This window comes from Suncus etruscus, chromosome 8 (assembly GCF_024139225.1).
Source record: "Suncus etruscus isolate mSunEtr1 chromosome 8, mSunEtr1.pri.cur, whole genome shotgun sequence".
Classification (NCBI taxonomy): Eukaryota; Metazoa; Chordata; class Mammalia; order Eulipotyphla; family Soricidae; genus Suncus; species Suncus etruscus.
Window position 1 is genome coordinate 124,349,979 of NC_064855.1, and position 27,581 is coordinate 124,377,559.

The following is a 27,581-nucleotide window of genomic DNA, read 5'->3' on the forward strand; positions in this document are numbered from 1 at the left end:
GTTGGCAAAACGCTTTGGACTCGCTAGCGTCACTTCCGGCGGCGAGGCGCGCGCCCGCGCAAAGTCAGATCCGGCGCGCCGGCCCTATTTCCGGCGACGCTCCGCCCGCGGGCCCGGACGGAGCCTGCGCGCGCGGCTCGTTTCCGGCGGCGAGCCGTCGCGCGACGTCACTTCCGGCGCCAGTCCGTTCCGGTCCGGTCCGCCCGTTGGCTCGGCGCGAGCGTTCCGGCGGCGGCGCGAGGAGACCTTGGGGGACGCCAGCCGGCGGCATGGCGGCGCGCCCGGGCTGAGGCGACCGGCGAGCGCCGCGCACGCACGCACGCACGCACGCCGCTGCCCGCCTGCCGCCGGCCGGCCTCGGGGCCTGGTCAGGGCGGGGTCGGGGGTCGGGGGTCAGGGGTCGGTCGCGCGCCGGCAGCGGGGCGGCGGCGGTTGGCGGCGGAGCGCCCGGAGCGGACGCGCCATGGCCGAGGAGGGCCCCCGGAAGGGCAGCTTCTCGGCGCTCGTCGGACACACCAACGGCCTGTCCAGGCCCGCGGCGCTCGCGGCGGCCGCCGTGTCGTCGGCGCCCGGCGGCTCCAAGAAGCTCGTCATCAAGAACTTCCGAGGTGGGTCGCGGGGGGGCGGCCGGCGGGGCCCGCCCGGCCCTGGCTCCCCTCCTCGGCCTCGGCCTCGGCCCCGCTGACCCTCCGCCCCTCGGCTCCGCCCGCCCGCAGACAGGCCCCGGCTGCCGGACAACTACACGCAGGACACCTGGCGCCAGCTCCACCAGGCCGTGCGCGCCATCCAGAGCAGCACGTCCATCGCCTACAACCTGGAGGAGCTCTACCAGGTGAGGGGGCGCACCCGCCTTCCCGAAGCACAGACACACACCTGGGCGCAGGCCCCGCCTGAGGGCCTGTGTCTGGAGCTTGTGGGGTCTGCACCCCGTTGCCCGACAGCTAAGTGGACATAAACCTTTCCCCGATTGGCAGCCAGAGGAGGGAATCGCCCTGGTGCGGCGCAGCGTTTCACTCAAGTAAGAAACTTCCAGCACAGCAGTAGGGCGTTTTGCCTTGCACTTGCGCGCCCCAGACCCAGAACAGACCCGGGTTCTTCGGTTCTGGCATCCCATATGTCCCTGGTGTAACCCCCGAGCGCCACTCTGTGTGGCCCAAGAACCAAAACAAACAGATATAAAGAAACTTCAACTTTGGGCCCAGAGAGATAGCACAGCGGTGTTTGCCTTGCAAGCAGCCGATCCAGGACCTAAGGTGGTTGGTTCGAATCCCGGTGTCCCTTATGGTCCCCCGTGCCTGCCAGGAGCTATTTCTGAGCAGACAGCCTGGAGTAACCCCTGAGCACCGCCGGGTGTGGCCCAAAAACCAAAAGAAAAACAAACTTCAACTTCTCCCGTACAAGGAGACAGATTTTCCTGATAGGGACAGCTTCTACATCCCATAAGACATCAACATTGTTGTTTTCTTTTTCGTTTTTTGGCCCACACCCCACACCTGGGGTTACTCCTGTCCTGACTTGCGCTCAGATTTTACTTCTGGCAGCCTTGAGGGGGACCGAATGGGATGTTGGGGATTGAACCCGGGTTGGCTGCTTTTTTTTTTTTTTGGTTTTTGGTTTTTGGGTCACACCCGGCGATGCTCAGGGGTTACTCCTGGCTGTCTGCTCAGAAATAGATCCTGGCAGGCACGGGGGACCATATGGGACACCGGGATTCGAACCAACCACCTTTGGTCCTGGATCGGCTGCTTGCAAGGCAAACGCCGCTGTGCTATCTCTCCGGGCCCGGGTTGGCCGCTTTTTAAAAGTTCTATCCACACAAGTATTTGCGATATGGAACCTATAGAAGCTGCAAAAAACTACCAAGAAAATAAAAACCTGCCACCAGCAGCCAGGGGGTTAACTCGGACTAACAACACTGGGAAGTTCCTCTCCCCCAAAGAAAAAGAAACAATTCTACAACCCCAAGAAATGTTAAGACCCTGGGATGCAATATTCTCTCTGCTCTGGGTCTCGTAAGCTTATGTTCTCCAGCTTTATTGATTGGGGCTTTTCCTTCCACTCTATCACATATAACACATACTTCATTACCTGCCGCATTAACAGATGTTTGCGTGTAGCTATGCAAAAGTGCTCTAGATTTCGTTTACGCTTCCTCCACTACCTGACCCCCTCTGCCCCAACCACTGAGGGCTGTGTACTAAGGACTGGTGGTGCCACCTTACAGGAGAATGTGTGGAATCCCAACGGGGGGCCCTACCTGGTCACTGCACCCTGGTCCTCGGTTTCTATCCAGGAGAGTCTGGGCACTCAGTTTTCATCCTAAGAAACTGTCCAAAGGTGCTCAGTCCCCTCCCCAAGAATGCTAGTGAGGGCCCTTTTCTGGCCCTGCACCATGGGCACTCTACTCTGTCCATCATGAGCAAGAAGCTACTAGGATCATGGCAAAGTGTATCCATGTGGACATGGTCCTCGTTCTTCCTGGGACAGTACCTGTAGTGAGTGCTGGAGGTGCCAATGTCTCATGTTCTTCCTTGGGGCCACCATTGTTGGCAATGTCGCTGGAAAGAGGGCTGGATCAATGGTCTAGTGAGTAAAGTGCTGGCCTTAGAAAGTAGAGTGGGTAAAGTGCTTGTCTTGCATGTGGCTGCCCCAGATTTGATTTCTGGCACCCCACATGTCCCCTGAACACCCCCAGGAATGATTCTTGATCACCACTGGTGAGCTCCCTTCTCCTAAAGGCAGTAGGTGCTGGAATCACGGTACATTGCTCTCCCAGGAGGAAGTCCTGAACATTGTTGGATGGGGCCCAAAAGCCATCTCAGAAACAGGTAGCGCTGTCCTTTTCCATTTCTTCAGGAAACTATCTGTCTTGGGACCTTTGTCTTCCTCTTGAATTCAGAGTCTACCAGGGAAGAGCCATTGAGAGGATGTCTGGGCCCAGGCCCACTGAGCCTCTCTCTGCATCGAGGACTGCGTTTGCCTCATTTTGTAGCTGGTCTCCACAGTTGTGATGACTCTTGCCCTGCTGTGACTGTTGCTGTGACTCTGGCCCCATGATTGGGAGCTCTTTGTGGATCACATTGGTTTGAGGGCTCCTTGTTGCAGTGTGACCTCCTGGGCCCTAATCTTGCTATTCCAAAGACACTGACTGGTGTGTCATCATTCTATCATATCAGCGCCTTATACAGGAGCCAAGTCTGTCTGGTTTCCCTCCACAGTCTTTTCAGCCCTGTCCCTGCTCTGGGTGTTTGTGGGGATCCCGGGAACTGCCTTTGTGCCACCACCATCCCCCCAGGCTTCCCTCTGTGTCCTCAGCTCTCCTCCTTTCCCTATCAGCTGAGCCACCACACTGTGAGGTGGGGCAGCTCTTGCTGGGCCTTGTCTTCCCTGGTGTGGCTGTGGCTGCTAATCTCTACCACCTGTCAGGCCTGGGCCTGAATAGGACTGGTGGAGTCTGGATGGGGTGAGGTCTCGACTCCTAGGTGGGGCTCTGCTGTCCACACTGGCCACTGCCTGCTCACCTGAACCCTTTGATGCCTGGAGTTGGCATGGTGCTTTGGGGGTGATTCTTGGCCCCGGTGCTCAGTGGGACTCCAGAAAGACTCAGGACCCACACTGCTGTGCCTGCCTGTGACTTTGTGAGCTGGCATCTGCTCAAGGGCACTCGTTCATTTCTGGAGGTACAGCTGTGGCATATCCTCTCCTTGGTCTTGGTGGGATGTCTGGCTTTGGGGGAGAGAGTGCAGCTCAGGGTAAATTCATGAGGTACAGCGAACCTGGCAAGTGGTTCTCAGCCAGCTGGTCTGCTGGCTCCCTACAGGGGCTTGAGAATGCAGTCCTCAGACTACTTCACAGGCTCTTCAAGACCCTGTGGAATGAGGGTAACAGACACTCCAAAGTTGCCTATTGCTAGAGGACATCTCAGGATGGCCTTTTTGTGGGGATCTGAGGAAAACTGTGATGGGAAGAACGGGCCTGTCCATCTATCCATCACTGGGGACAGTGGGAAAGGATTGTCCGGCATCAGCCTCCCTTCTTGACATTTATCCAATCAGGTAGTGGTGAGTCTGACATGGCGTAGTCCCAGGGAAGCTTATCTCTGCAGGGGGCATCAGGGCTGAGCCAGTCAGCCTTTTCTGCATGCACCCATCCCACCTTCTCTTTTTCTTTTTCTTTTCTTTTTTTTTTTTTTTTTTTTTGTGGTTTTTGGTTTTTGGGTCACACCCAGCAACGCTCAGGGGTTACTCCTAGCTCTACACTCAGAAATCACTCCTGGCAGGCTCAGGGGACCATATGGGGTGCCGGGATTTGAACCACCGTCCTTCTGCATGCAAGGCAAAAGCTTTACCTCCATTCTATCGCTCCGGCCCTCCACCTTCTCATTTCAGGTTGTTTCCAGGGCAGCTCTTCTGTGCTGCTCTAGGTCCTCTGTTTGGTAGGAGAGGAGTTCATAGTGTGGTGGCCAGGAAGTTTCCTCTTCGAATTTCCTCCCTCCTTCCTCCCTTCCCCTCACATTTCCCCTTCATAATGCTAGACAAGAGCTTGGTCTTTTCTGTTGGTCAAAGATTTGAGTTCAAGGGCCAGAGAAAGATCTTAGAGGTCAGGGCCTGAAGCCTGGCTTTAGGGCCAGGCCTGCACCTGAAACTGGCCTGATTAGTCGAGGAGTACTAAGTGTGCCCCCAACACTGTTTGGCACGCCCACCCCCAAAGGAGCTGGAGTTTAACTTAGTTTAGCTTGAAGAATCCCAACAGAGTTGTGTAGTTTCTGATGACCATGAGATGTTTACAAGGGAAGCAGAATGATGTTTCAGGTGTCATAGCAGCCTACTAAACATTCACAGGGGAGGGAATACACTGTCATGGGGGTCAACGGGTAGGTCTTTGTGGGCTGATTGGAGAAAGCTGCATGTTTGAGTTGTCATTTTATCAATGAGGGAGGAGAGAGACGAGAAAGAATGTTCAAGGTGGCTGGTCAGAAGGGATTTGGTCACTCCCTGGCTTTCATCACTCGGGCTGTTCAGTGCTAGGCTTGGAACTGGGATGTCCCGTAGAGGGGTATATCAGTCTACTGCAGATAGCCCGTGAGTGGTCCTGGGGCCCTTTGCACTGTCTAATGGAGCCTTGCTTTCTCTCAGTCCCTTCATTGGGCGGAAGTGGACAGGTTGGCTTCTTCCTCGTGGGAAGACGTGGTGTTGATCCCTTAGAGGTGAGCAAATGGGTGTCCCACAGGTCTGGGCAGAAATGGGAGGGGGCAGGTATATCTCTGGATCCTGAGATCCAGGGGGAAGCCTCTGTACACCTTCTCGCTCTGCCCTTGCCTGCATGACTTTCATTCTGATAGATTCTTTCTGATCTTCACGTCTGTAAAGACCTTTTATGTGGGGCCACAGTAGTAACACTTGTCTTGTGATGGCCTGCCCCAGGGGTTCCCCTGAGCCCTACCAAGAACACCCTGAGTGCAGCGCCAGGAGTAAGTCTGAGCACTACCACGTATGGGCCCCAAACCAAAGAAACAAAGACTCCTCGGTGAAACAGGTGTCCAGGATTGCTACAGACGCATTTTTCAGGTGGACGGTACTTTGGGCCTTGGAAGCTTGACTTTCCTGTAGTGGCTTCCCGCCCCCACAGCATCTGGAGCAGCCCTGCATGCCCTCAGGGTGTTCAGCCTTCCTGGGCACACAGAAGGCAGGCGGGCAGAGGTGGGGCTGGGTTGCTCAGCTTCCAGCCACCTTCCTCTCCTGGAGGCCTGCCTGAGGCAGTGCCATGGGTCGCTCTTGCTCCTTGCTGGGCCCAGCTCAGGCTACTGCATTTTCCCATCATTGCCCCCTTGAAGGCCCTATCACCTCAGCAGCTGCACCTTGGTACAGTGGAAAGAGGTGGCACGGGGACAGAGAACAGATGCCTGTCGTGGGAAGTCACAGGTGTCTGTAACATGAGGATGCCTATAGTGACTCAGCAGGAATGGTGCAGGCCCTGCACCCCACTGGACAGGTCTGTGTGACAGCACCTCAGGAGCCGCCATGCCGGGACAGCTCATCCACACACACACAACACTCTGTCTCGAAGATGCTGTACTCACAGCAGCCTGGAGCAGGACTCGGTCACACTTGCTCCTGGCACTTTCGTCCTGCTGGAAAGTGGCCAGGAGCTGGCTGCCTTCTCAAGGCGTGGCCACCAAGAGGGAATGAAAATAGGAAGGAGGGGGTTGGCAGACAAGGCCACCAGGTGCTGTCTGGAGTGCATGAAGATCTAAGACTGGCTTCCTGCAGGGACCCAGCGCTAGGATTTGGAGTCTTGGCTTGCTTTGTCCATGTTCTCTCTGCCCTTTGTAAAGGGTCACATGATTTGTGTTTGGTGCCATAATGGCTGTTTTTGTATTAGGTTTATGTCATTGTAACAGTAGTCGTAGTAAAAGTTGGTATTACAGATAAAAGTAAGCTGGGGCTGGCGAGGTGGCACTAGAGGTAAGGTGTCTGTCTGCCTTGCAAGCGCTAGCCAAGGAAGGACCCCGCATCCCATATGGCCCCCCCAAGCCAGGGGCAATTTCTGAGCGCTTAGCCAGGAGTAACCCCTGAGCATCAAATGGGTGTGGCCCAAAACAAACAAAAAAAAACAGATAAAAGTAAGCACTCTAGTACTTGAATAGCTTCATAAAAACTGAACTTAGCTTTTTTCCTAGAGAAATAATACATTTGGATTGAAGTCACATTCTAAAGTGTTTCCATTATGTGCATTTGTGTTTCTTATAGTTCTAATTAGGCAATTGGAAAACGTCTTTTGTCTTAAGTGTGTCATGTTTAGATTGACCAGGTTGCTGGAGAAATTTTGTTAGAACTGGTAGTATAGGGGCCGGAGAGATAGCATGGAGGTAAGGCGTTTGCCTTTCATGCAGGAGGTCATCGTTTCGAATCCCAGCGTCCCATATGGTCCCCCGTGCCTGCCAGGAGCAATTTCTGAGCCTGGAGCCAGGAATAACCCCTGAGCACTGCTGGGTGTGACCCAAAAACGACAAAAACAAAACAAAAAACAAAAAAAACTGGTAGTACACTTAAACTTTACTAGGGATGGAGAGATAGTTCATCGGGTAGGGCATTTCCCTTGCATGTGACTGATCCACTGCTTGATCCTGTACCCCAACGTGGTCCCCTGAGCACCTTCAGCGTGATTCCTGAGCATCGCTAGGATTGGCTTCTGCCAAAAATGAAAACAAAATAACCCACCTTTATTTTTGTTAGGCTTGGATAAAAATATTTTAGGGGAAAGAATTTTGCCAAACACTTGCCACTTCATTCACTTATTCATTGAAAATAAGCCTCGGGGGGCCGGAGAGATAGCGTGGAGGTAAGGCATTTGCCTTTCATGCAGGAGGTCATCGGTTCAAATCCCGGTGCCCCATATGGTCCCCCGTGCCTGCCAGGAGCAATTTCTGAGCCTGGAGCCAGGAATAACCCCTGAGCACTGCCGGGTGTGACCCAAAAACCACACACACACACACACAAAAAAAATTAAAAAAAAAAAAAGAAAGAAAATAAGCCTCGGGTGGGGAGAGTCCTGAGCGATAACACAACAATAGGGTGTTTGCCTTATACATAGCCGACCTGGGACTGACTTGGTTCGATCCCCTGCATCCCATATGGTTCCCTGAACCTGCCAGGAGTGAGTTCTGAGCACAGCCAGGAGTAACCCCCTGAGCACCTCCAGGTGTGACCAATCCCCCCATAAAAAAAAAACAAGCCTTGTGTGGGTGACACTCGTCACATATGGAGACTTGGTGCCCGGAGCCTGCTTGTGCCCTTCACTGACCCACCTTCATTGCTGGGCTCCGAGCCTTGCAGAGGGTAAAGGCAGAGGCTCTGGTGTCCCCTCCCCAGTCACTTCCCACTCAGCTCTTGCTCCTCAGGGTCCAGGTGGCCCCAGTCCAGGCTGACAAGTTAGAATGTCTTGAAGTGGGCCGGGAAGGTGGCGCTAGAGGTAAGGTGTCTGCTTTACAAGCGCTAGCCAAGGAACGGACCACGGTTCGATCCCCCGGCGTCCCATATGGTCCCCCCAAGCCAGGGGCCATTTCTGAGCACATAGCCAGGAGTAACCCCTGAGCGTCAAACGGGTGTGGCCCAAAAACCAAAAAAAAAAAAGAATGTCTTGAAGTGGGCATTGGGTGAAGTTGGAACTGCTCTGGGGAGCACCTAGGGACCCCTGGCACCGGTACTGGTTGTTGCCTGCTAGCCAGGATTGTGGCCATGCGAGGGGGTGGGGCTGCCTGCCCATGTCCCACTAGTGTGCAGGTGCCTGGGTTCCTCAGGAAGCGAGGCCTACTCTGCTGCTCACTCTCTGTTCCCTTGTTCCAGGCTGTTGAAAACCTCTGTTCACACAAAGTCTCGCCGACTCTCTACAAGCAGCTCCGGCAGGTGTGTGAGGAACACGTGCAGGCGCAGACGCTGCAGTTCAGAGAATATCCTTTCCTCATGCCTAGTCTTTGAAACGGCCTTGGTAGATACAGAAGGATCTTCCGTGTATCCTTGCCATTCATTGAACTGCAGCTGTTCGGCCCCTTGACTGACCTGCAGACTCAGCAGAATTGTTAGCACTTACCTTGCCAGTCTGTTGATGCCAACCGGGTCCACTCTATTGGAGGTACTACGTTGCAGCCCTGGGCTGGATCCTGGCACCTTATGGTCCTCCGGACTGAGTTGAGAGGCTCCTATTATGCTAAGTGCGGGCCCAGCCCCAGCCAGAGTTCTGAATCATGCCAGAACGTTGTCAGTTTGGTTATTAGAGGTCACTTTAGTGATGACCTTCATGCACCGACTGGCCCAGGTGTGGTGAGGCCAGGCTTGGGGCCTCTAGGCCCTTGGGATTGAGACGACAGCCCCGTGGAGTCAGTGTTCTCGGCCTGGTGTTCAGCAGCACTGTGTGGTGATGGGAGGGGACAAGGACAGGCATCACCTTGTATGTACCCTGCCCTTCACATGGGCATTCTGCCTATGGCCCTGCTGGCTAATTTTGGGACGTGCATGTCCTCGGTTCCTAGCAGAGGGCCTGGGCCTTTGCCCTGAAGATCAGCATGGCCACTCTGACTGGTGTATGGGGCGCTTTCTGGGCATTGGTGAGGAAAGGATGGCAGCCAGGAGAATCCTGGGTTTGGTGATTTAGGTTGTCGGGCACTGCTGTCTGCAGGCAGGGTTGTGGCTGGCTGGGGCTCTTCCTGTCAGGTACCTCCGATCAGACACCCACTTCCAAGTCCCACACTGGGAAGGGCCTGACCCACAGGCATCCTGTGGCTTAGAGCAGTGCTGGGGTCCCCTACAGTTCCCAGCACTCCTGGCCAGGGTATGGCCCAAAAAGGGGTGGCTACTTGCCTTCTGCCCCAGATAGCAAGCGGGGTGCGGCTGGGTGTGTCCACACATCTGCATCTCTGTGCTGTGGGAAGGGTGGCAGAGCTCGGCAGAGCCTCTGCGCCCTCCCACCCTCACAGGAAAGGTCTGGATGGTTCGAGCTCTTCTGAGAGATGCTTTCCTGGGTCATCACTGGCCTGTCCGTCAGAGAAAGCAGCACAGCTGAGCCCCCGTCCTTGCCACTGTGGTTGTTCCCTGACAGCCTGCATTGGGATGCAGCTGAGCCAGGCAAGCATCCAGGGCTCAGCCTGTGGGTGTCGCTCCTGGTTACCGACTGTGCCTGCCCCACCCGCTTCTGCTCTCCTGGCACAGCCCCTGGAAGGGCTCAGGTTAGGGGCCTTGCCCTCGCCACTCACCCTCTGCTGAGGCCCCACAGGGACAACAGTGCTCACAGCCATCTGGTGCTTTTCTGCCTGAGGATGGCCTGGTGAGGCTGCTTGGACCCGTGTCCCACGTAGGGGAGGAGGAGAAGACATGGGTGAGCATGTGGCTGTCACACGGAGCAGCCTCTGAGGCTTGGGCCTGTGGCTCCTGCTGAAAAACCCGGATGGTATTGCCGGGTCCACACATGAAGACATATATATGTATGTATGTATGTATGTATGTATGTCCACACATGGACATATTTTTAGAAATAGTGTTGTGAGCACTTTGTAGATAGCACTGAGCCTGGTCCAGACTCCTGCCTGGTACATGAGTGACACTGAATGGGAGCAGCTAGAGCCCTGCTCTGTGGGGTTCTAGTGACCGGCCTTGGCTCAGGCCACTGCAGTGTTCTTTGAATACAGTGCATGTATGGGGCTAGGATCAGCACTGGACGGAGCTGGTGGTTCGGCGCGGTGCAGCGTGGTGTGGCAAGCATGTGATTTCCTTAGCAAGCCTGCACAGATGCTCTCGATAGCGTCTTGTTCCTGAAGAGGATCGACACATGTTGGCAGGACCACTGCAGACAGATGGTGAGCGGCCGGCTCAGGTTGCAATGAGGGGAGCATTTCTCTTCCCAGGCAAGCCAGGGACCAGCCTGCACAGCTTCTCACTCCCAGATGCAAGGGGTCTAGACATGATGGCCACGAGCTTTCCTCCTCCCTTGCTCATGGGGCTCTTGGGGAACTCCTGGCAGTTCTGAGGAGCTATATGGGATACTGGGGATTGAGCAAGGCAAGTGCTCTCCCCGTTGTCAGTATTATTGCTCAGGCCCTGAAGTGCTTTTGTTTTTGGGGATTTTTTGTTTTTGTTTTTTTGTTTTTTTGTTTTCCATTCCATTTTGCTCAGGAGGATCAAGCCAGAACTGCAACTGGATGCGAGTTTTCCTGGGCTGGTTGGTTGGCCTGAGGGAGCACAAAGGAAATATTTGGCTTTCAAGAGTGGCCGGATCCCTTTGTTCCCTTCACGAACAGAGGAGAACTGATCTGGCCTCTTGCATAATCAGAGAAGCTGGACACCTGTGAGGAGTTTCCTCAAAAGTCTGCAGCTGCCCCTCACTGCTGTGGCCAGAATCACAAGAATTCCCTGCCAGCAAATCTGTATTCCCGTGTGGTCCATTTCTGATCAGGAGGAAAACCCAGTATTGGGGATTGTTTGATCACAGGAGACGCTTGACAGGGTAGTCTTTGTGGCCCACATCCTCAAGATACGGTCCTGCTGGTTGTGGGACCACGTCTCCCACGTAGTGCAGGAGACTCGGTCGCGAATATTCCACTAAGGAAGCAAAATTCCTCTGCAGATCATGATCAGAAGCATCTTCCTCTTTCTGGACCGCACATACGTGCTGCAGAACTCCATGCTCCCTTCCATCTGGTAAGTGGGTGGGCAGCCACCCACTGCCCTGCTCAGGGCCCGGTCCCCCTCACCTCACAACCTCTGCAGTGGGTCATCCTGGAGGGCAATTCCCAGCAGGTGCCGGTTCTGCTTGCTCCTCGCTCACTATTTTGTAAAGTTTATGTCTCTCAGTGATTGCCCCGTTGAAAGACAGACAGACAGACAGACACACACACACACACACACACACACACACACACACACACACACACACACACACTAATTTTGCTTTTCACTCACCATTTTGTAAAGACATATACACACATACATGCACCCCTTAATGTGTCTGCTGTGCTTGGTTAGCCATTGGCCTCCCGACACACACACACACACACACACACACACACACACACACACACATCCCCTCTTAATGTGTCTGCAAGAAGTTATTCTCTCCCTCTCCCTCTCGTTCTCCCCCTCTCTTCCTCCCTTCATTTCTTCCTCTCTCCTCTCTCTCCCTCCCCTGCCTGGCTTGAACAGCCACAGTCCTCACCTACTCTCGGGTCCTGCTCTCCCTGCTGCTGAGGAGGCTCTTCCACCCCCTTCCTGCTCACTCTCACACTCCCTTAACTCACACCCACACCCTCCCACTCACAAACACCCCGTCCACTCTCACCTGCTCACCATTCACACCCCACTGTACTCACTTCTGCTTTACCACTCATCACTGATCCACCCATGTGCATCCACTTACCTACTCAGCACATTCTCCTCACACCCACTAACCCTGAGCCACCCAGTCATACCTGCTCACACTCCTAACTCTTCACTGCCCCACTCTTCACCCTCACTGTCACTCCCATGCGCATTCAGGGGTCCCTAGCCTCTTTTCTCTTAAGTTTGGCATCCAGGATGCTGTCAACTCTGCTTTGACAGTGACTGTCCATGCAGTGCCTGTTCTTTGAGACAGCAGTGGTTTCTGAGCTCACTTCCAAGTCCCCACTGCAGTGGAGAGGGCAAGCGAGGATCTGAGTGTTCAGAGAGCCTAGTCTAAAGTCCCCAGACTTGGAAGGGTGATTGTGCTATGCAGCACAGCAGACAGGAATGGCACTGCAAGAGATGGCGCTCCTATGACCGGGAGGGGAAGACAAAAGGCGGCTGGGCCCCAGGAGACAGCCCTTGGTGTGCCCGTCACACAGAAGGACAGCTGGAGGGGGCACTCAGAAACAGTTTTGTCTCGTTCTTCCTGCAGGGACATGGGGTTGGAGCTCTTCAGGACCCACATTATCAGCGACAAGCTGGTGCAGAGCAAAACCGTCGATGGCATCCTGCTGCTTATCGAGCGTGAGCGGGCTGGGGAGGCAGTGGACCGCAGCCTGCTGCGTAGCTTGCTGAGCATGCTGTCAGACTTGCAGGTGAGTGCCTGGCGTAGGCAGTGCCGGGCAGCTCCCTCGATGTCACTTGTCTTCTGGGGGTTCTCCGGGGAGCTGTTGGTAACCCCGTTGTCTTCCAGGTGTATAAAGATTCCTTTGAGATGAAATTCTTGGAAGAAACCAATTGCTTATATGCTGCAGAAGGCCAGAGATTAATGCAGGAAAGAGAGGTGAGATGGGGTGTTCTGATCCGTCTGCTGTGTGAAGTGCAAGGGGAAAGAGCAGCCCGTGTATTGATGGAGTTTTCCAACCCCAGTGGTAAAGGATTGCCATACTCAGCCTGCTCCAGCTAGGGGCTGCTGCTCGTGGAGCAGCCCTGCCTCACCCACAGGCTCTTGTGAGCCGGGCAGGGCAATATGGCCCTAGTGTTGGACAATTCCAGCCCACCCGCCACTCATTCATATTCACCTTTATCCTGTCTCTCTCCCTTCAGGTTGTACAGAGGGGTTTGTTGCAGTCAAAATCTCAGGCAACCTTCATTTTGTTACTGACCTGTCTCAATGTTCTGTTTGCAAGGTTCCAGAATACCTTAACCATGTCAGTAAGCGTTTGGAGGAAGAAGGAGACCGGGTGATCACTTATTTGGACCATAGCACTCAGTAAGTCACCCGTGTCCACACCTGCACATTGTGACCAGGTGTGTGGATGCAGGGACCATGGTCTGCTCCACTGTGCTCTGCGTCACGGCTCTGATGTGTCACGGCTCTGATGTGTACAGGACTGGGTAGAGGGAACCCCAAAGTGGGGCGGCACGGAAGGGCCACTGTCCCGTATTTCTTCCCTTCCCCTCACCCCTGCCTTCTGGGAGCTTGATCTGCAGGGTGGTATGGAGCAGCTGTGGGCAAAGGCCATGCCAGGCTTGTGGCACTGGCTGCTGTGTGCAGTGTCCCCTCCCTAGGCAGTGAGGCCTTTGTTTGGGGCATCACTGAGGAAGCAGGCTAGTTTTCAGAGGGCTGAATGTGGGGCCAGAGAGACTTTACATTGGACAAGGGTCTGTCTACCTTGCATGTGGCCCACTAAAGTTTAATCCCCAGCATCCCATATGCTCTCTTAGGCACCACCAGGTGTGGCCCAAAACACAGAACAACCAAGGGTTGACTCTTAAGTTATACGGGTTGTCTCTAGGATACAGAGCACTCTTGGGGCTATAACAAGCCACACTGAAGCCTCGTTGCATTATCAGATGTCCCTGGCAGTGGCCACAAGTGCCCAGGCAGTGAGGACCGGGCAGGCATCTCAGGTTGCTGCACATATGTATATGAGGAACATCAGCCCTGGTGAGGGAGAGATGCTGCCCATGTAGTCATTGAATGGGACCCTCCTCTGCAGAGGGGTGCAGCATGGGCCCTGCTTCCCAGCACACAAGCTGGAGTGTGTGTGTAGGTGTGAAGTCTGCCTCTGATCTACTGCTTTTTAGGAAACCGCTGATCGCCTGTGTGGAGAAACAGCTCTTGGGAGAACACTTGACAGCAATTCTGCAGAAAGGTAAGGATCCTGCAGCCCAAAGACAGTCCTTACTGGACCAAGAGCACCATTGGAGCCAACTGGAACCAACCAACATATCTGCCTCTTTGCCTCTGTGCAAGTTTGACTCAGTGCCCATTGGAGCCCCCTCCAGCACCCCTGGTCCTGCTGAGCTACATCTCGGTTCCCCCCTGGTCCTGCTGAGCTACATCTCGGGTCCCAGGCCAGCGGCCATGTCTTGCTCCCACATTCTCCAGGTTCTCGTGATGTGATGCTTGCTAGACCCTGCCTGCCACAGTGGCACACCCTGTATTTGTTCCAGTGAAGCCAGTTTGTGCCATGAGGTTCTGCTTCGGCTGCTATTTGCCCTTCAAAGGGCTCTTTGTCAGTGCCAGAGGAAACAGTCGCAGAGGGAGACAGCTCAGGTCTGGCCTGTGCTCTTGCAATGGTCTGTCCGACTGCACCTCTGGGGTCTTCCCCTTTTCCCAGCAGGAAGTGGTCATGGGACAGTAGCCTGAGGCTGGGCCCTGGACCCTGCAGAAATAGTTTGTATAAGTTGGCTTCCATGTCTTTTTTTCTTTTTCTTTTTCTTTAGGCCTACACCCATTGGTGCTCAGGTGGTGTTAGTCCTGGCTCTGTGCTCAGGGATCACTCCTGGCAGGTCTGGCGGGGGCGGACCATAAGGGGTACCAAGGATTAAACCAGGTTGGCCACGTGCAAGTCCAGCCTATGCTAACATTCTGGTTTCTTCTCCAATGTGTATTTTAATGAATTTAATGTATTTTAATGTGGGTAGCGCACTAGTCTTGCAGTCAACATGGGTTCGATCCCTGGCACTTCATATGGTCCTTCAAGCCCTGCCAGGAGTGATCTCGAGCACAGAGCCAGGAATAAGCCCTCAGCATTGTCAGGTGGGGTCTAAAAACCAAAAAAAAAAAAAAAAAAAAAAAAAAAAAATGAAAGGTAAGCTGCATCTCTATGGCTTCACCAGCTTCTGTGGCAGCACTTCAACTTGGAGCCGGCGAAGCATCATCATTGGGACCAGGGAGATGCTCGAGGGGCTGGAGTGTCCATTGAAGCCCCAGGTTGGATCCCTGCACCTCATGGGCCCCCATGATTCCCCAAGAGCAAATTCCCCAGCAATGCCCAGTGTGACCCTAAAAAGGCTATTAGAGAAATAATAAAGCTTTGTTAACAAGCCATTGCTGGGCCCAGAGAGATAGCACAGCAGTGTTTGCCTTGCAAGCAGCCGATCCAAGACCAAAGGTGGTTGGTTTGAATCCCGGTGTCCCATATAGTCCCCCGTGCCTGCCAGGAGCTATTTCTGAGCAGACAACCAGGAGTAACCCCTGAGCACCGCCGGGTATGGCCCAAAAACCAAAAAAAAAACAAAAACAAAAACAAGCCATTGCTACTTCCAGGCCAAACCTTGGATATTATATTCGAGGTAAAATATTAGCAAGTCACTGGTAGTCCCTTAGAGATATCCCAAAACAAACATTCCTTTCATATGAAAAAGCAATCTGCCTAAAGTTACAGGACATTTTAAAAGACTACAAGGATTACAGTGTTACTGTTATATTTCTCTTGGTGCTGATCTTCCCAGGAAAAGAGAAATTTAATCAAGGCTACATTTGCCTGTACTAAGTCTTTCATCTGGAGGTAAATGCTCAAATATATACATACTTAGTACAGCAGAAGGGAGATTCATATTAGGCCAAATAAATGTATGCAACTAAGCATGAGAAATACCACCCTCACTACCAGGGTAGTGTCTCTTCTTTGAGGTCTGGTCAGTCATTGCACTCTGGGGGTGGGGGGTGTTTGGCCTTAGTGAGCCTTCTGATATGTTGCTTTCCTTAAACTTTGGGGGCTATTGGTGACCCTCTGGCAGCCATGCTTTCCAGGTGATGAGCCACATCATGGTGACTTGAGGTTGCATCTCATGGAGTTTTAGCCCACTGGGGTGTTGATTAAATATAAAATATAAAGTCTTAAGGTGGGGATGAGGCCTCCCTTGGCTTGGCCCTGTGCCTGTGGCCCCTTCTGCTGACCAGTCTGAAGGTTGCAGGTAACAGCGGAGAGATTTACAGCAGAGTTTCAGGAGACAGCCAGTTTTATTACATGGCCCTAACTGCCATGTGCATTTCTCCACATTGCTTCTATGCTAAGCTTTTTCTTTAAGCTTTTTAAAGCAGCCTCCTTCTGCTGTTCTCCATCCACCCTAGCTGCATCTGCTCTCTCTCTCCTCCCATCCCTATTTATTCCCAACAACCGTCCAGGTGGGATAAACAGGAAGTTGGGGGTTATATTGGGGGACTAAGATAAGAGAAGTGTTTAGTAACCAGTGAGGTAGGCTGCATTCCATCAACTCCTTCCCTTGCTAAGTGCACTTCTGGACTGACCAACCTGTTCGACAGGAAGGAAGTGGTGGAGGCAGCGCTGGCGGCAGGTGGTAGATGGGTAGGCAGGCTGTACAGCTGGAGCTAACATCGCCATGTGCTCTCAGGGCTGGACCACCTGCTGGATGAGAACAGAGTGCCAGACCTTACCCAGATGTACCAACTCTTCAGCCGTGTCAAGGGTGGTCAACACGTCCTGCTGCAGCACTGGAGCGAGTACATCAAGGTGTGCTGTGGGGCAGCCGGGTTCCCTCTGGGCCGGTGCACAGCAGGGCTGCTTTCTTCTGGAGCCCTGGGTGTTGGGGTTGAAGCTAAGGCCATGTAAGCAGTGCTGGGGGCCTTGGTGCCTGTTTGAACTGATGCTGTGTGAGTCCAAGTCCTGTGAGCAGTGCTGGCACCTGTTGCTTCTGCAGCTGTCATTTTCAAAAAAGTTGTGCCTATGCTGAATAAGAACTGCGAGACTTGGGTCTGTGCTGGGTTTCAGTGCACTGGCAGCCCCTGGCAACTCATCTCTTTGAAGGTTCCTGGCTCAGGTCTTCCCGAGGCCCCTAATACCACCGAGGTGGGCCTCCTGGCCTCTCCCCCCTCAGACCACAGCATAGAGTGTGTGTGCCCAAGTAGTCAAGTTCTTAGGCCCCCAGCATTGCCTTACGGGTGCCCTCGGAGAGGCCTGGCTGGGGAATGAGGAGGGAAAGTTGATCAGGCCAGGTATGTAGTGAAGGAATCTGACTGTTTGAGTGGCTGCTAAGGAGAAGTCTTCATAGGCAGTGGACTGAATCTTGTGCTCAGCAGGTTCTCCCAAAGCACTGAGTGTCATTGCTTAGATGGAGGGTGTGACTGAACACAGGATTCAGGACTGAGGACCCTGGGACTGAATTTTTTTTTCTTTCTGTTATTTGTTTTTGGGCCACACCCGGTCCGGGTGATGCTCAAGGGTTACTCCTGGCTCTGCTCAGAAATCGCTCCTGGCTTGGGAGACCATATGGGATGCCGGGGATCAAGCCCAGATCCGTCCTGGGTCAGCTACTAGCAAGGCAAACACCCTACGGCTGTGCTATCGCTCTGGCCCCTGGGACTGGGTTCAAACTGTGTGGCTGCCCTCGGGAGACTGGTGGGTAGAGGCACAGATGTGTGCTTGCATTTGCAGACTTTTGGAACAACGATTGTCATCAACCCTGAGAAGGACAAGGACATGGTACAGGACCTGCTGGACTTCAAGGACAGGGTGGACCATGTCATTGACGTGTGCTTCCAGAGAAGCGACAAGTGCATCAACCTTATGAAGGAGTCCTTTGAGACCTTCATCAACAAGAGGCCCAACAAGCCTGCAGAGCTCATTGGTGTGTGTGGGTGGGTGGATGGGTGTGTGTGGATGTGGACTTGGTGTTCTTGAAGGGACTCTGGATCAGTAGTTTGGTGAAGAAATGACTCTTGGCTTCACAGGAAGGAAGTGAGACTGCAGAGAGTTCAGGTGGAGATCACATACCTGGCAGAGTCTTGTCCTTAGAACTGTGCTCCCCGAGCCCCCCACCTAGCCTGCAGTAAGGCTGCCTCTAGGTGCTGTCTGTACTGGCCACTCCAGCTCTGTCTTGCCAAGATGAACCCTAACTGTCTAAACAAGGGGTTTCTACTTGGGAATTGGGCTAAAAAAGGTTCGGTGTGTGAACACTGCCTTGTGCTATGAGGGTAGCAGTAGCGAAGAATTACTGATGTGTTCATAACATTCTTGACCTCGTGTGATCAGTAAAAACTAGAACAAAAGTGGATGAGATTTCAAAAGAGGCTGTAACTTGAGACAAAGCTTTTTTTTTTTTATTATTTTCTTTGTGTGTGTGGAGGTGGGACAGGGATCACAAATAGCCTCATGCCTACAGACAGTACTTTGCCACTGAGCCACATCCCTAGCCCAAGTAGGATTTTACTTTGTCTTTTTTTTGTTGTTGTTTTGTTTTGGGGCCACACTCAGCAGTGCTCAGGGGTTACTCCTGGCTCTGCACTCAGAACTCGCTACTGGCAGGCTCAGGGGACCTTATAGAATGCTAGGGATTGAACCTGGGTCAGCTGCGTGCAAGGTAAACACCCTATTGCTGTGCTATACTCCGGCAGCACGTCTTCCTTGTTTTAATGTGCAGTTTAAGTGGGGAAGGGGTGCTCTTCATGGTGATGCTCCGGGCACCGGACTATGCCAGGGATCAACCTGGGGCTCTGCCGGCAGTCTGTGCTCCAGCCCTTGAGCATTGCCCAGGCCTCTTAAAAACAGTTGTAAGGTACATGTACTCCCTGGGCCCATGAATGTTGCCCATCTCCTTTCCTGAGATGTGGACTTTTGTGCTGGGTCATGTGCTGGGCTCTCACTGCCTTGAATGAAGCCCTTTCTCTCTGGAGCACATAACTCGCTCCTGTTTATTCTCTCCCTCTCCTTTCTCAGCATTTCCAAATAGAACCTGTTTTACTTCCAAGAAAAGGAAGTTTTAAATTGGCTTCCTAAAGCCATTTTATGGTAGTAGGAAATGTGTTTGAGGCTTCACAGATCTTCACCAGTTAGCAAAGGCTTTTCAGTGTTTCTGCAGCAGGCACAAGTGGCAGCCCCACCCCCAAAGTATCACCTGCAACAGAAGGTAACAGAAGTGACCTGCAGCGACGTGTCCAGAGTGATACAGCGGGTTGGACACACACTGTGGTTGGAAAGGCAGGGTGGTGGCAGTCGGGTCATTGTTGCTTCTGAGCCTGTTCTCTGGAGCTAGGCCAGACCCTGCACAGTACTCAAGGGCTGCTCTGGGCAGCAGGGAATCTACAGAACTGCGCTTGTTCCACGACAGGAGGTCCCTGTGGAGGGCTTGGCTGACCTTCCCAAGAGCAAAAGTCACTGCTGGGTTCAAGGGCACCAGGACATAGTATGGGGGCTGTTGGGCCATTTGCCCCATAATGTGGGCATTTGGGCATGACAGGTGTTGAGCCTAGTCATTGCTGCTATCTGTATGAGACACACAGAGATGCCTTGTTTATCTACTGGAGCAAAAGTGATGCAGACAAGCCCTTCACTGCCCAGTGACACACCCTCATTCCTACAGCCAAACACGTGGACTCCAAGCTCAGGGCAGGCAACAAGGAAGCCACAGACGAGGAGCTGGAGCGGATCCTGGACAAGATCATGATCATCTTCAGGTTCATTCACGGTGTGTTCATTCACCCACATTTCTGCCTTGCTGTTGGCCACACACTCCCCTTCTGGGGCCTGCGCAGGCTGATTTGCTCCATTTCCATAGGCAAAGATGTCTTTGAAGCGTTCTATAAAAAGGATTTGGCCAAAAGGCTCCTCGTGGGGAAAAGCGCCTCTGTTGATGCTGAGAAGTCTATGTTGTCCAAGCTCAAGCATGGTAAGCAGGCCAGGGGCTGGGATGGGGACGCGGGCCTAGAGGCCCTTCTTACCCGCACTGCTTGTTCCAGAGTGCGGTGCCGCCTTCACCAGCAAGCTGGAAGGCATGTTCAAGGACATGGAGCTCTCCAAAGACATCATGGTGCACTTCAAGCAGGTGGGTTGGCTACTTTCTTTCGAGTATCCATGGGGCCAGAGCCACAGGTTAGTGTGCAGGGCACTTAACATGATCCAGACCCTACTTTTATCTCTGGTACTGAATAAGGGTTCTAAGCTCTGAACCAGGAGTGAGCCCTGTACACTACTGAATGTGGCCTGAAAGCCAAGAAAATAAGTTGCATCAAATTGTGCAAAATCCTTACCTTAAATATTAGTATTTTGTACATTCAAACAACTGAAGTGTTTCAGATCAGTATGGACACAGCATGTGGCTCTGGGATGTGTCTTCGATCCTGAGACCAGTATGACCAGGATAAGTGTCTGTATAGATGGCCCCCCTGACGTGTTCTAGATCATTCTTTGTGCTGGACAGTATTCTGAGGCCCTTGCTCTTCCGTTTCAGTACATGCAGAATCAGAGCACACCGAGTCCCATTGACCTGACAGTGAACATCCTCACCATGGGCTACTGGCCCACCTACACGCCCATGGAGGTGCACCTGCCCCCCGAGGTGAGCCTAAACTATTGCGTCATGGCACAACCTGGAGTTCGGGCACACGGACACATCTGGCTGCCCCACTGGGTGCTGTCTGTGGGACCAAGCCCTGTTAGGGTACAGGCTGCGCTCCCCTGCCTGGCTACTGACCCCTCCCTATCGGTGCCTGAGGAGAGTCTCCTCTTCTCTCACTTTCCCCTTCAGACCCTGTTCTGCCTACCTCCCTGTGTCTCAGAGCCTCTCAACACTCCTGCTCCCCTTCTGTCGGCCTCTGCATGTCCTGAGTAGGTCAGCACAGGCCCGTCTGTCTTGGACACTAGGCAGTAGGGGAGAGCTCATCTCTGCTGTCCTTGGGCCTCCCCACCAAGCTTCCCCTCCTCTGGGCTGTGCAGGCGCAAAGCAGGGCCCTCAAGTGTCCTCCACCCTGACACCTCAGACAGCTTCCAGCCTCTGAAACTCAAGCCATTCTCTGGAGGCCCCTTCCTCTCATCTCCTTTTCCTTCCTGTCCCTTCCCTCCTCTCCTCCTTCCCTCTTCTTTCCCCTGCCTACAGATCCCCCACCCTTGGTGCTGACAAGAGGCAGAGTATCTGTGAAGGGAGCTTGCCTATGGCATGATGGCTGAAGTCTCTTACTTGGAACCTGACTGGGATAAGGCTAAGCCAAGGGGCCAGTTATAGCACAGCGGGGACGGAATTTGTCTTGCACGCAGACAACCCAGTTCAAGCCCCAGCATCCTATAGTGTCCTCTGAGTCTGCCAGGAATAATTACTCAGCACAGAGCCAGGAGGAATCCCTGTGCATGGCCAGTGGTGGCCCAAAAACAAGAAAGAAAAAGGGGCTGAGCCAAATCTGAAGCATCAGGAATGGCCAGGCTAAGGTTAGGCTGTGGTCCTAAGCCAGAGGCATGGTAGTACACACCCAGCAGAGAGCACTGAGCATCAGGGAGGGTCCTGAAAGCGGCCCTGAGGGACATGTGTAAGTCTAGAACCTGAACTGGTGCCGGTCACATGGCTTTGGGACCATGGGAAGGGAGGGGCCAGGCTGTGAGCAAGGAAGGACTTGTGCTCTCTTCCCTGAGCTCGAGGCCACTAGGCAGGAAGGCAGGCACTGGATATGAGCCGGCTGTGCCAGCTCAGAGCTGATGTCAGAATGGTATGAGGGTGTGCTGTGGTGGTGTGAGGATCGAAGGAGAGCTGAGGGATAGAGGGTGGTCTGATGTACCGGTCGGGGTGGTCTGAGGGTGTAACATACAGGAGGAGGCAAGATGACTGCACTCCTAAGTGCAGACAGGACTCCCAGAGCCTCCTGGATGGGCTCCAAGAACAGAGGACCAATCTGGGCCACAGGAGCACCCTACTTTAACCTCCCTGTCCTGGCTGACGTTGGCTGTGGAGCCTTGAGTGCAGTGCTGTTACTTGTGAGATTCCAGAGAAACTGGTGGCAAGCTGGTCAGCTTCAGCAGGGAAATAGTTCAAGATGCAATGGGGCAATGTCCTTGAGATGAAAGATACTGAATGTGAAATGTCCTCCTGTGCTTGACAGATGGTCAAACTTCAGGAAGTGTTTAAGACATTCTACCTAGGAAAACACAGTGGCCGGAAACTCCAATGGCAAACCACGTTGGGACACGCAGTTCTAAAGGCCGAGTTCAAGGAAGTAAGTGCCATGTTGACTGTCATTTCATGGAGCTGTTGGACATCTTGCTTGAGCTGAAACAGCCAGGGAACAGAGAGTAATAACCATCACCATAGCCAGGTGCCCTTGCCAACACAACTCTTCTCTGGAAGCTTCGGCCTGTGCAATCAGCTCACAAAGGTCCTTGTGTGGGTTTACACCGGCACACCCTCTGGGGCCCACTTGCTGCTGTCGCTCTGAATGATTAAAGAGTGCCCTTCTGGGGTCGAAGCCATAGCACAGCAGTAAGGCGTTTGCCTTGTACATGACCGACCCAGGATGGACCTGGGTTGAATTTCTGGCATCCCATATGGTCCCCCGAGTCTGTCACAAGCGATTTTTGAGTGCAGAACCAGAACTAACCCCTAAGCACTGTCTGGTGTGGCCCAAAAACAAACAAAAAAAAAGAGTGCCCTTCTCTGTATACCTGTCTGCGCTGCTCGAAACCAATTCCCAGCAGGCTTCAGTGGGATGGGGAGGTAGTTCTTTGTCCCCATCCTGGACCCTTTAGGTCGAGCCTCCATCTGCAGTGGTGGTGCCATTGCCCAGACATGCTCCAGGTTTCTGTCCTGTCTCTTATGCCTGCTCCTGCACTCCTCAGAGAACTCAATGCTGCTGCACTGCTCGGTACTAAAGGACCTACAGAGACTTGGCAAGAATTGTTCTGGAGCCAGAGTGGTAACATAGCAGGGAGGCTGTCTTGCACACAGCCAACCCGAGTTCAATCCCAGCATTCCATAGAATCCCCAAACTTGCCAGGAATAATTTCTGAACAGAGTTCCAGGAGTAACCCCTGAGCATTACCAAGTGGCCTAAAAACTATAACAATTGTCTTGGACTTGGTCACGTGGTCTGAGTCATGGTGCCCCTCTCTTACAGGGAAAGAAGGAGTTCCAGGTGTCCTTATTCCAGACGCTGGTGCTTCTCATGTTCAACGAAGGGGACGGGTTCAGCTTTGAGGAGATCAAAGTGGCCACTGGGATAGGTAGGAAACCGTGCTTGGCCCATGCCATGCTGCTGCGCTCTGGAATGTCTGGCCCCTCCTTCCCTGACTCTTCCCACATTTCTCCACTCAGAGGATGCTGAGCTGCGGAGAACCCTGCAGTCTCTGGCCTGCGGCAAAGCTCGAGTGCTGGTCAAGAACCCCAAAGGGAAGGAGGTAGAGGATGGAGACAAGTTCCTCTTCAACGGCGAGTTCAAGCACAAGCTCTTCCGCATCAAGATCAACCAAATCCAGATGAGGGAGACTGTAAGTCCACGGGGCCTAGAGCCAGAGGCCTGAGTCTGCTGTGGGGGGCCGCCTGGATTCTGCTCTGTGATTGGGGTCTTGTTTGACTTGAGCTCAGCCTTAGGCTGAAGATGAGAAAGAAGCACTACCAGTGTGACTGAGCCTCATGTCTGGGCACATCCTCCAAGGTGGTGGCTAGCCAGAGTTGAACAGTGTGGTGTGGGGCTGGGTCTGCAGCCAAGTTCTCAGTATCTGTGAGGCAGTTCTGGAGCGGGACATCCTGAGCACTGGGTGGGCCCTTCCGGCCTGCCAGGTCATAGGCACACGCGTGCAGGATATACATACACGCCTGCTGTGGCATGGTGGTTGGAGCACAGACATACAACATGGCCTGGAGCGGGGAGTCACAGACACACGCCCATAAGATAGACATACACTGTGTGGGATGGTGCAAGGGGCCACGACACATACAGATCATGGTATGGTGTGAGCATTGATACTATCTCATACACCCACCGTGACACAGTAGAGGATCTTCCGGCTCATGCACATTACAGACTTAGATTGACCATGGCACATATACAAATACGCCCCTGTGTGACATGGTGAAGTGCAGGGGGAGCTGTAGGTCAGAAAGGGGCTGTCCTGAGACAGTGTATTCAGGCCTGCCATGTGTGCAGTCGCCCCCTATGCTAGGAGTTCCTGTGGAATGACCCAGCAGCAGCAGCATACAGGCAGGCCCCAGGGCTCTTCACGGATGTGTGCCTAGTCACTGCAGGCAATAGACATGCTATGGATGCAGGGACCGTGGCGTAGATAGTCTGGAGAGTCCCAGAGTTTGGCTTTTGCATCTCCTGTTGTCAGCACAAGTGTGGCTGGAGGACTGAGGGTCCAGAGGGGTGGTTCTCCCAGGCCCTCTCCAGTGTTACAGTCCTGAAGCCTCTGCAGAGAGTTAAGTGGCTCATGTACTGTCCACGCAGGCATCCATGCTGACTTTCTGGGTTTCTAGCTCCCAGGTGCTGTCTCCCATGTTTGTTCTCTGCTGTTGAAGCAGCTCTTTCTCTGGCTGTATTCATATGCTAGAGCATATTTGCAAGGGAGATCAGATCCTCGATGTTGTCTTGCTTTGCTGTCTCGGGGTGGCTATTATAGGTGGCAGACTTGCAGCCCTGATGTAGAGCAGAGACAGAGTTCTGGAGTGAGCTCTGAAGTGCTGATGTTTTTCTTGGTGTCCTGCTGTTGGACGCATAGATGGTTGGGTTGGGTTATTTATTTATTTATTTATTTATATTTTGGTACTAAAGTTACACTGGTCTTGAGAAAGGTTTCACTAAAGTCAGTGTAATGCACAGTAGACAGATTTGTCCTGAAGTTTGACCTTTCTGTACGTCAGCAGTTGTAAGCAAGTACAGGACTCAGTCCATCCGAGTGTTGAGCTATGTCCTGTTCCTTCCGGCACAGGTTGAAGAGCAGGTCAGTACTACAGAGAGGGTATTCCAGGACCGGCAGTACCAGATCGACGCTGCCATCGTCAGAACCATGAAGATGAGAAAGACTCTCAGCCACAATCTTCTAGTTTCTGAGTTGTACAACCAGCTGAAGTTCCCAGTGAAGGTAAACCACAGTGAAGGCTGACCATGCTGCTCTTGCCCATCTGTTCTCTGCCCACTGACCCACATGAAGCATCCCTGCTGTGTCTGCCCTGCAGCGGGATATAAATGAGCCGTGAGACTCTGTCCTGCACTCTGTTGCAGAGAGTGACGTAGTTCATGTGCAGGAGGAGCCCAGGGGTGGGGGTGTGCTGCTTTGAGGGTGCTCAGAGTTCCATAGCCCAGAGCCTGCCCACCCAAGAGAACCAGCCCAGTGGACCCAATGCCGGCATTGTGTGTTCAGCTTCTAGACCCAGCTGCTGCCTGAGCACATTCAGGGCTCCAAGACAAAATAAACCTCTCCCATGAGGCTGCACAGCTAGCTTAGAGGGCTGAGCTTATACCACATGCAAGAGCCTGGGACACCCATCGTCGATACCACATGGTCCTTGACAGTACCTGTGTTGCTGTGCACTGTGGTGTGGCCCCCAAATGAGATAAGCAAATCTACACAAAGCTTTGTGTGTGTGCTTTCTTGGTGGATAGAGTCCCATCTTTGTCCCATCCACGAGTAGTGCAAGGTACCTCAGTCCCAGATCCCTGCTCCCCACAATCCTGTACATGTATATGGGCAGGCCATGCTGAAGAGTGGTGACTGCTGCATGCTCTTAGTGGACTCTGTCCCAGCAGACACTGGCTTGCCTGTGTCACACAGGCCTACCCCTCATGTGACTCCAGAGGCATGAATGCTTGAGTCACTTGTCCTGAGTCCATTGCATACTGCTCATACGGCATAAGGAGTGAGGGCAGTGGGAGGAATCAGTGCTCAAGGACAGACAATCCCTGAGATGAGGTTTCCCTGTGGACAGAGGCCAGCTTCCTACCCAGCCACAGGGCCCCAGGAAGTTGATGCGGAGCCTTAAGGCTGATTCCTGTGGGTCCTGTCATGTTAGCTTATGTGTATGACGTACATGTTGTCTCCTTGCCTGTGACTGGGTGGTTTCTCCCTGTGCAGCCTGGAGATCTAAAGAAGAGGATCGAGTCTCTCATAGACAGAGATTACATGGAGAGGGACAAGGACAGCCCAAACCAGTACCACTACGTGGCCTGATGCTGCAGCAGGCTCCTCTGTGCGACACGAGAATGTACCTTCCAAGCAGCCCAGGGCGCTGCTCGTGGACTCAAGGCTTGAGCCAGTGGGGTGCATGTCTTAGAGGAGAGGAGCTGGTTCTCACCCCAACAAGGCTCCGAATTCGCAGGTGGTGTCCACCTCTTCTTTCACTTCCTCTTGTTCTTTTGAGCGTTCACATTGTTTCTGTTGCTCTCTGTGGAGTGACTTTGAGATTGGACAAAAGGGTATTTGCTAAAAGAGGTTCCTTTATAAGGTCTTGTTCCGGGGCAAAAAACTGTGGTTTGGTTTGTGTGTGTGATCATGAATGCACAATTAAAAGACCCTACATGCTGCATTCTTTGGCTACAAAGATGTTTTAGGTGTTCCCGATACAAATCGGTGGTCTTAGCTGATGGAAACTTCGATGTCAGACAAGAACATTAGGAAGAAATGGTCAGTGTTTCTGACTGGCTCGTCGATTATGCAGCCTGACTATTGGCATCTGTTGGTTTCCTTTATTTTCAAACATTTTCCACTCGAATGACTGCTTTTTTACAATTGAGGGTCCTCGTAAAACTGTGCCAAGTGGCCTGGAACCTGGTGGGCTGGGCAGGGGCCAGGACCCATGACAGCTGAGTGTCTCATGAAGACTCTGGGGGCCGATGTTTGTGCCCTGCCTTGCCAGAGCTATGCAGCCCCAATCCACATGGCACCAGCTGCTGGTCCTTTTTGGTAATGGTGTGGGTGGGCTTGGGTCTACACAGCAGGGGACACCAGGGTGTGGCACTTGCTTTGTGGAAAGATTAAACAGTTTGTTGGCACCTGGTTTCCTGTTGTGTCTGTGCAGGTGAGGTGAGCTCTAATGGCCATTGGTGCTTCTCCAGCCAAGCCCTCTGGAGACAGGATGGATGGAGCATGTTTCATAGGAGTAAAACTACCAAAGGGATGTGATCGTAGTATTTGTATCAACAGTATTCTCAGGAACAGACCCAAGTTTCTATCATTTGACTTGATGCTAAATTACTAAAAGATTCTCCCCCTTTTAAAACATGTATTTAGAATATAACCTCTTCCGGGTTCCCCAAGAAGGTCCTCACTCTACATATCCTTGTTATTTCTATACTTGGAGATTTGGCTCTGAGTTCTATAATATAGGGTCCACAAGAGACCAAGTAGATTTCTACTTACATTCAAGCTTCATTGTAGAGATTGTTAATACTGTAATTTGATGTAGACTTTCTCTAAATAAGATTAACTAGCCATAAAACGGCATTAATAAAATTTGGTGGTGTCTTAACATTCCTCACAGCTCTTTGGCAGCATCAGGTTCCTGTCTGTCATGGCCAACAGCAAGAGCCAGACAGGAGACATGATCCAGCCCTCGAGGGGACTGTACTGCATCCTGTTCCCTAACCCTAACCCTGTTCATCTCAAGCAGCACTTCTCACATGTCTTAAGAGTCATGGTGGAGGGGCCAGAGAGATAGCATGAAGGTAAG

General features: G+C 53.0%; 2 protein-coding genes across 3 annotated transcripts in view; one reads left to right on the forward strand and one right to left on the reverse strand.

Annotated features, from left to right (window-relative positions):
- ARHGEF7 (Rho guanine nucleotide exchange factor 7) overlaps positions 1-27,581 on the reverse strand; it is a 496,685-nt gene that overhangs the window by 336,778 nt on the left and 132,326 nt on the right. The window lies entirely within an intron of this gene.
- Positions 446-26,904, forward strand: CUL4A (cullin 4A). 2 transcript variants are annotated; one of them, XM_049778114.1, is made up of 20 exons: positions 446-608; positions 717-832; positions 8,346-8,449; positions 10,279-10,348; positions 11,116-11,189; positions 12,403-12,565; positions 12,664-12,753; positions 13,100-13,182; positions 14,001-14,068; positions 16,557-16,675; positions 17,597-17,789; positions 19,521-19,625; positions 19,716-19,826; positions 19,897-19,982; positions 20,388-20,495; positions 22,024-22,137; positions 23,035-23,140; positions 23,232-23,404; positions 24,845-24,997; positions 25,988-26,904. In XM_049778114.1, exons 1-20 carry the CDS (start codon positions 464-466, stop codon positions 26,081-26,083), a joined length of 2,277 nt encoding a protein of 758 aa, XP_049634071.1. In that variant the 5' UTR covers positions 446-463; the 3' UTR covers positions 26,084-26,904. The 2 variants fall into 2 exon arrangements, with proteins under 2 accessions (XP_049634071.1, XP_049634072.1); XM_049778115.1 differs by lacking the exons at positions 446-608; positions 717-832; positions 8,346-8,449 and adding an exon at positions 8,493-8,510 and having other exon boundaries at positions 10,281-10,348.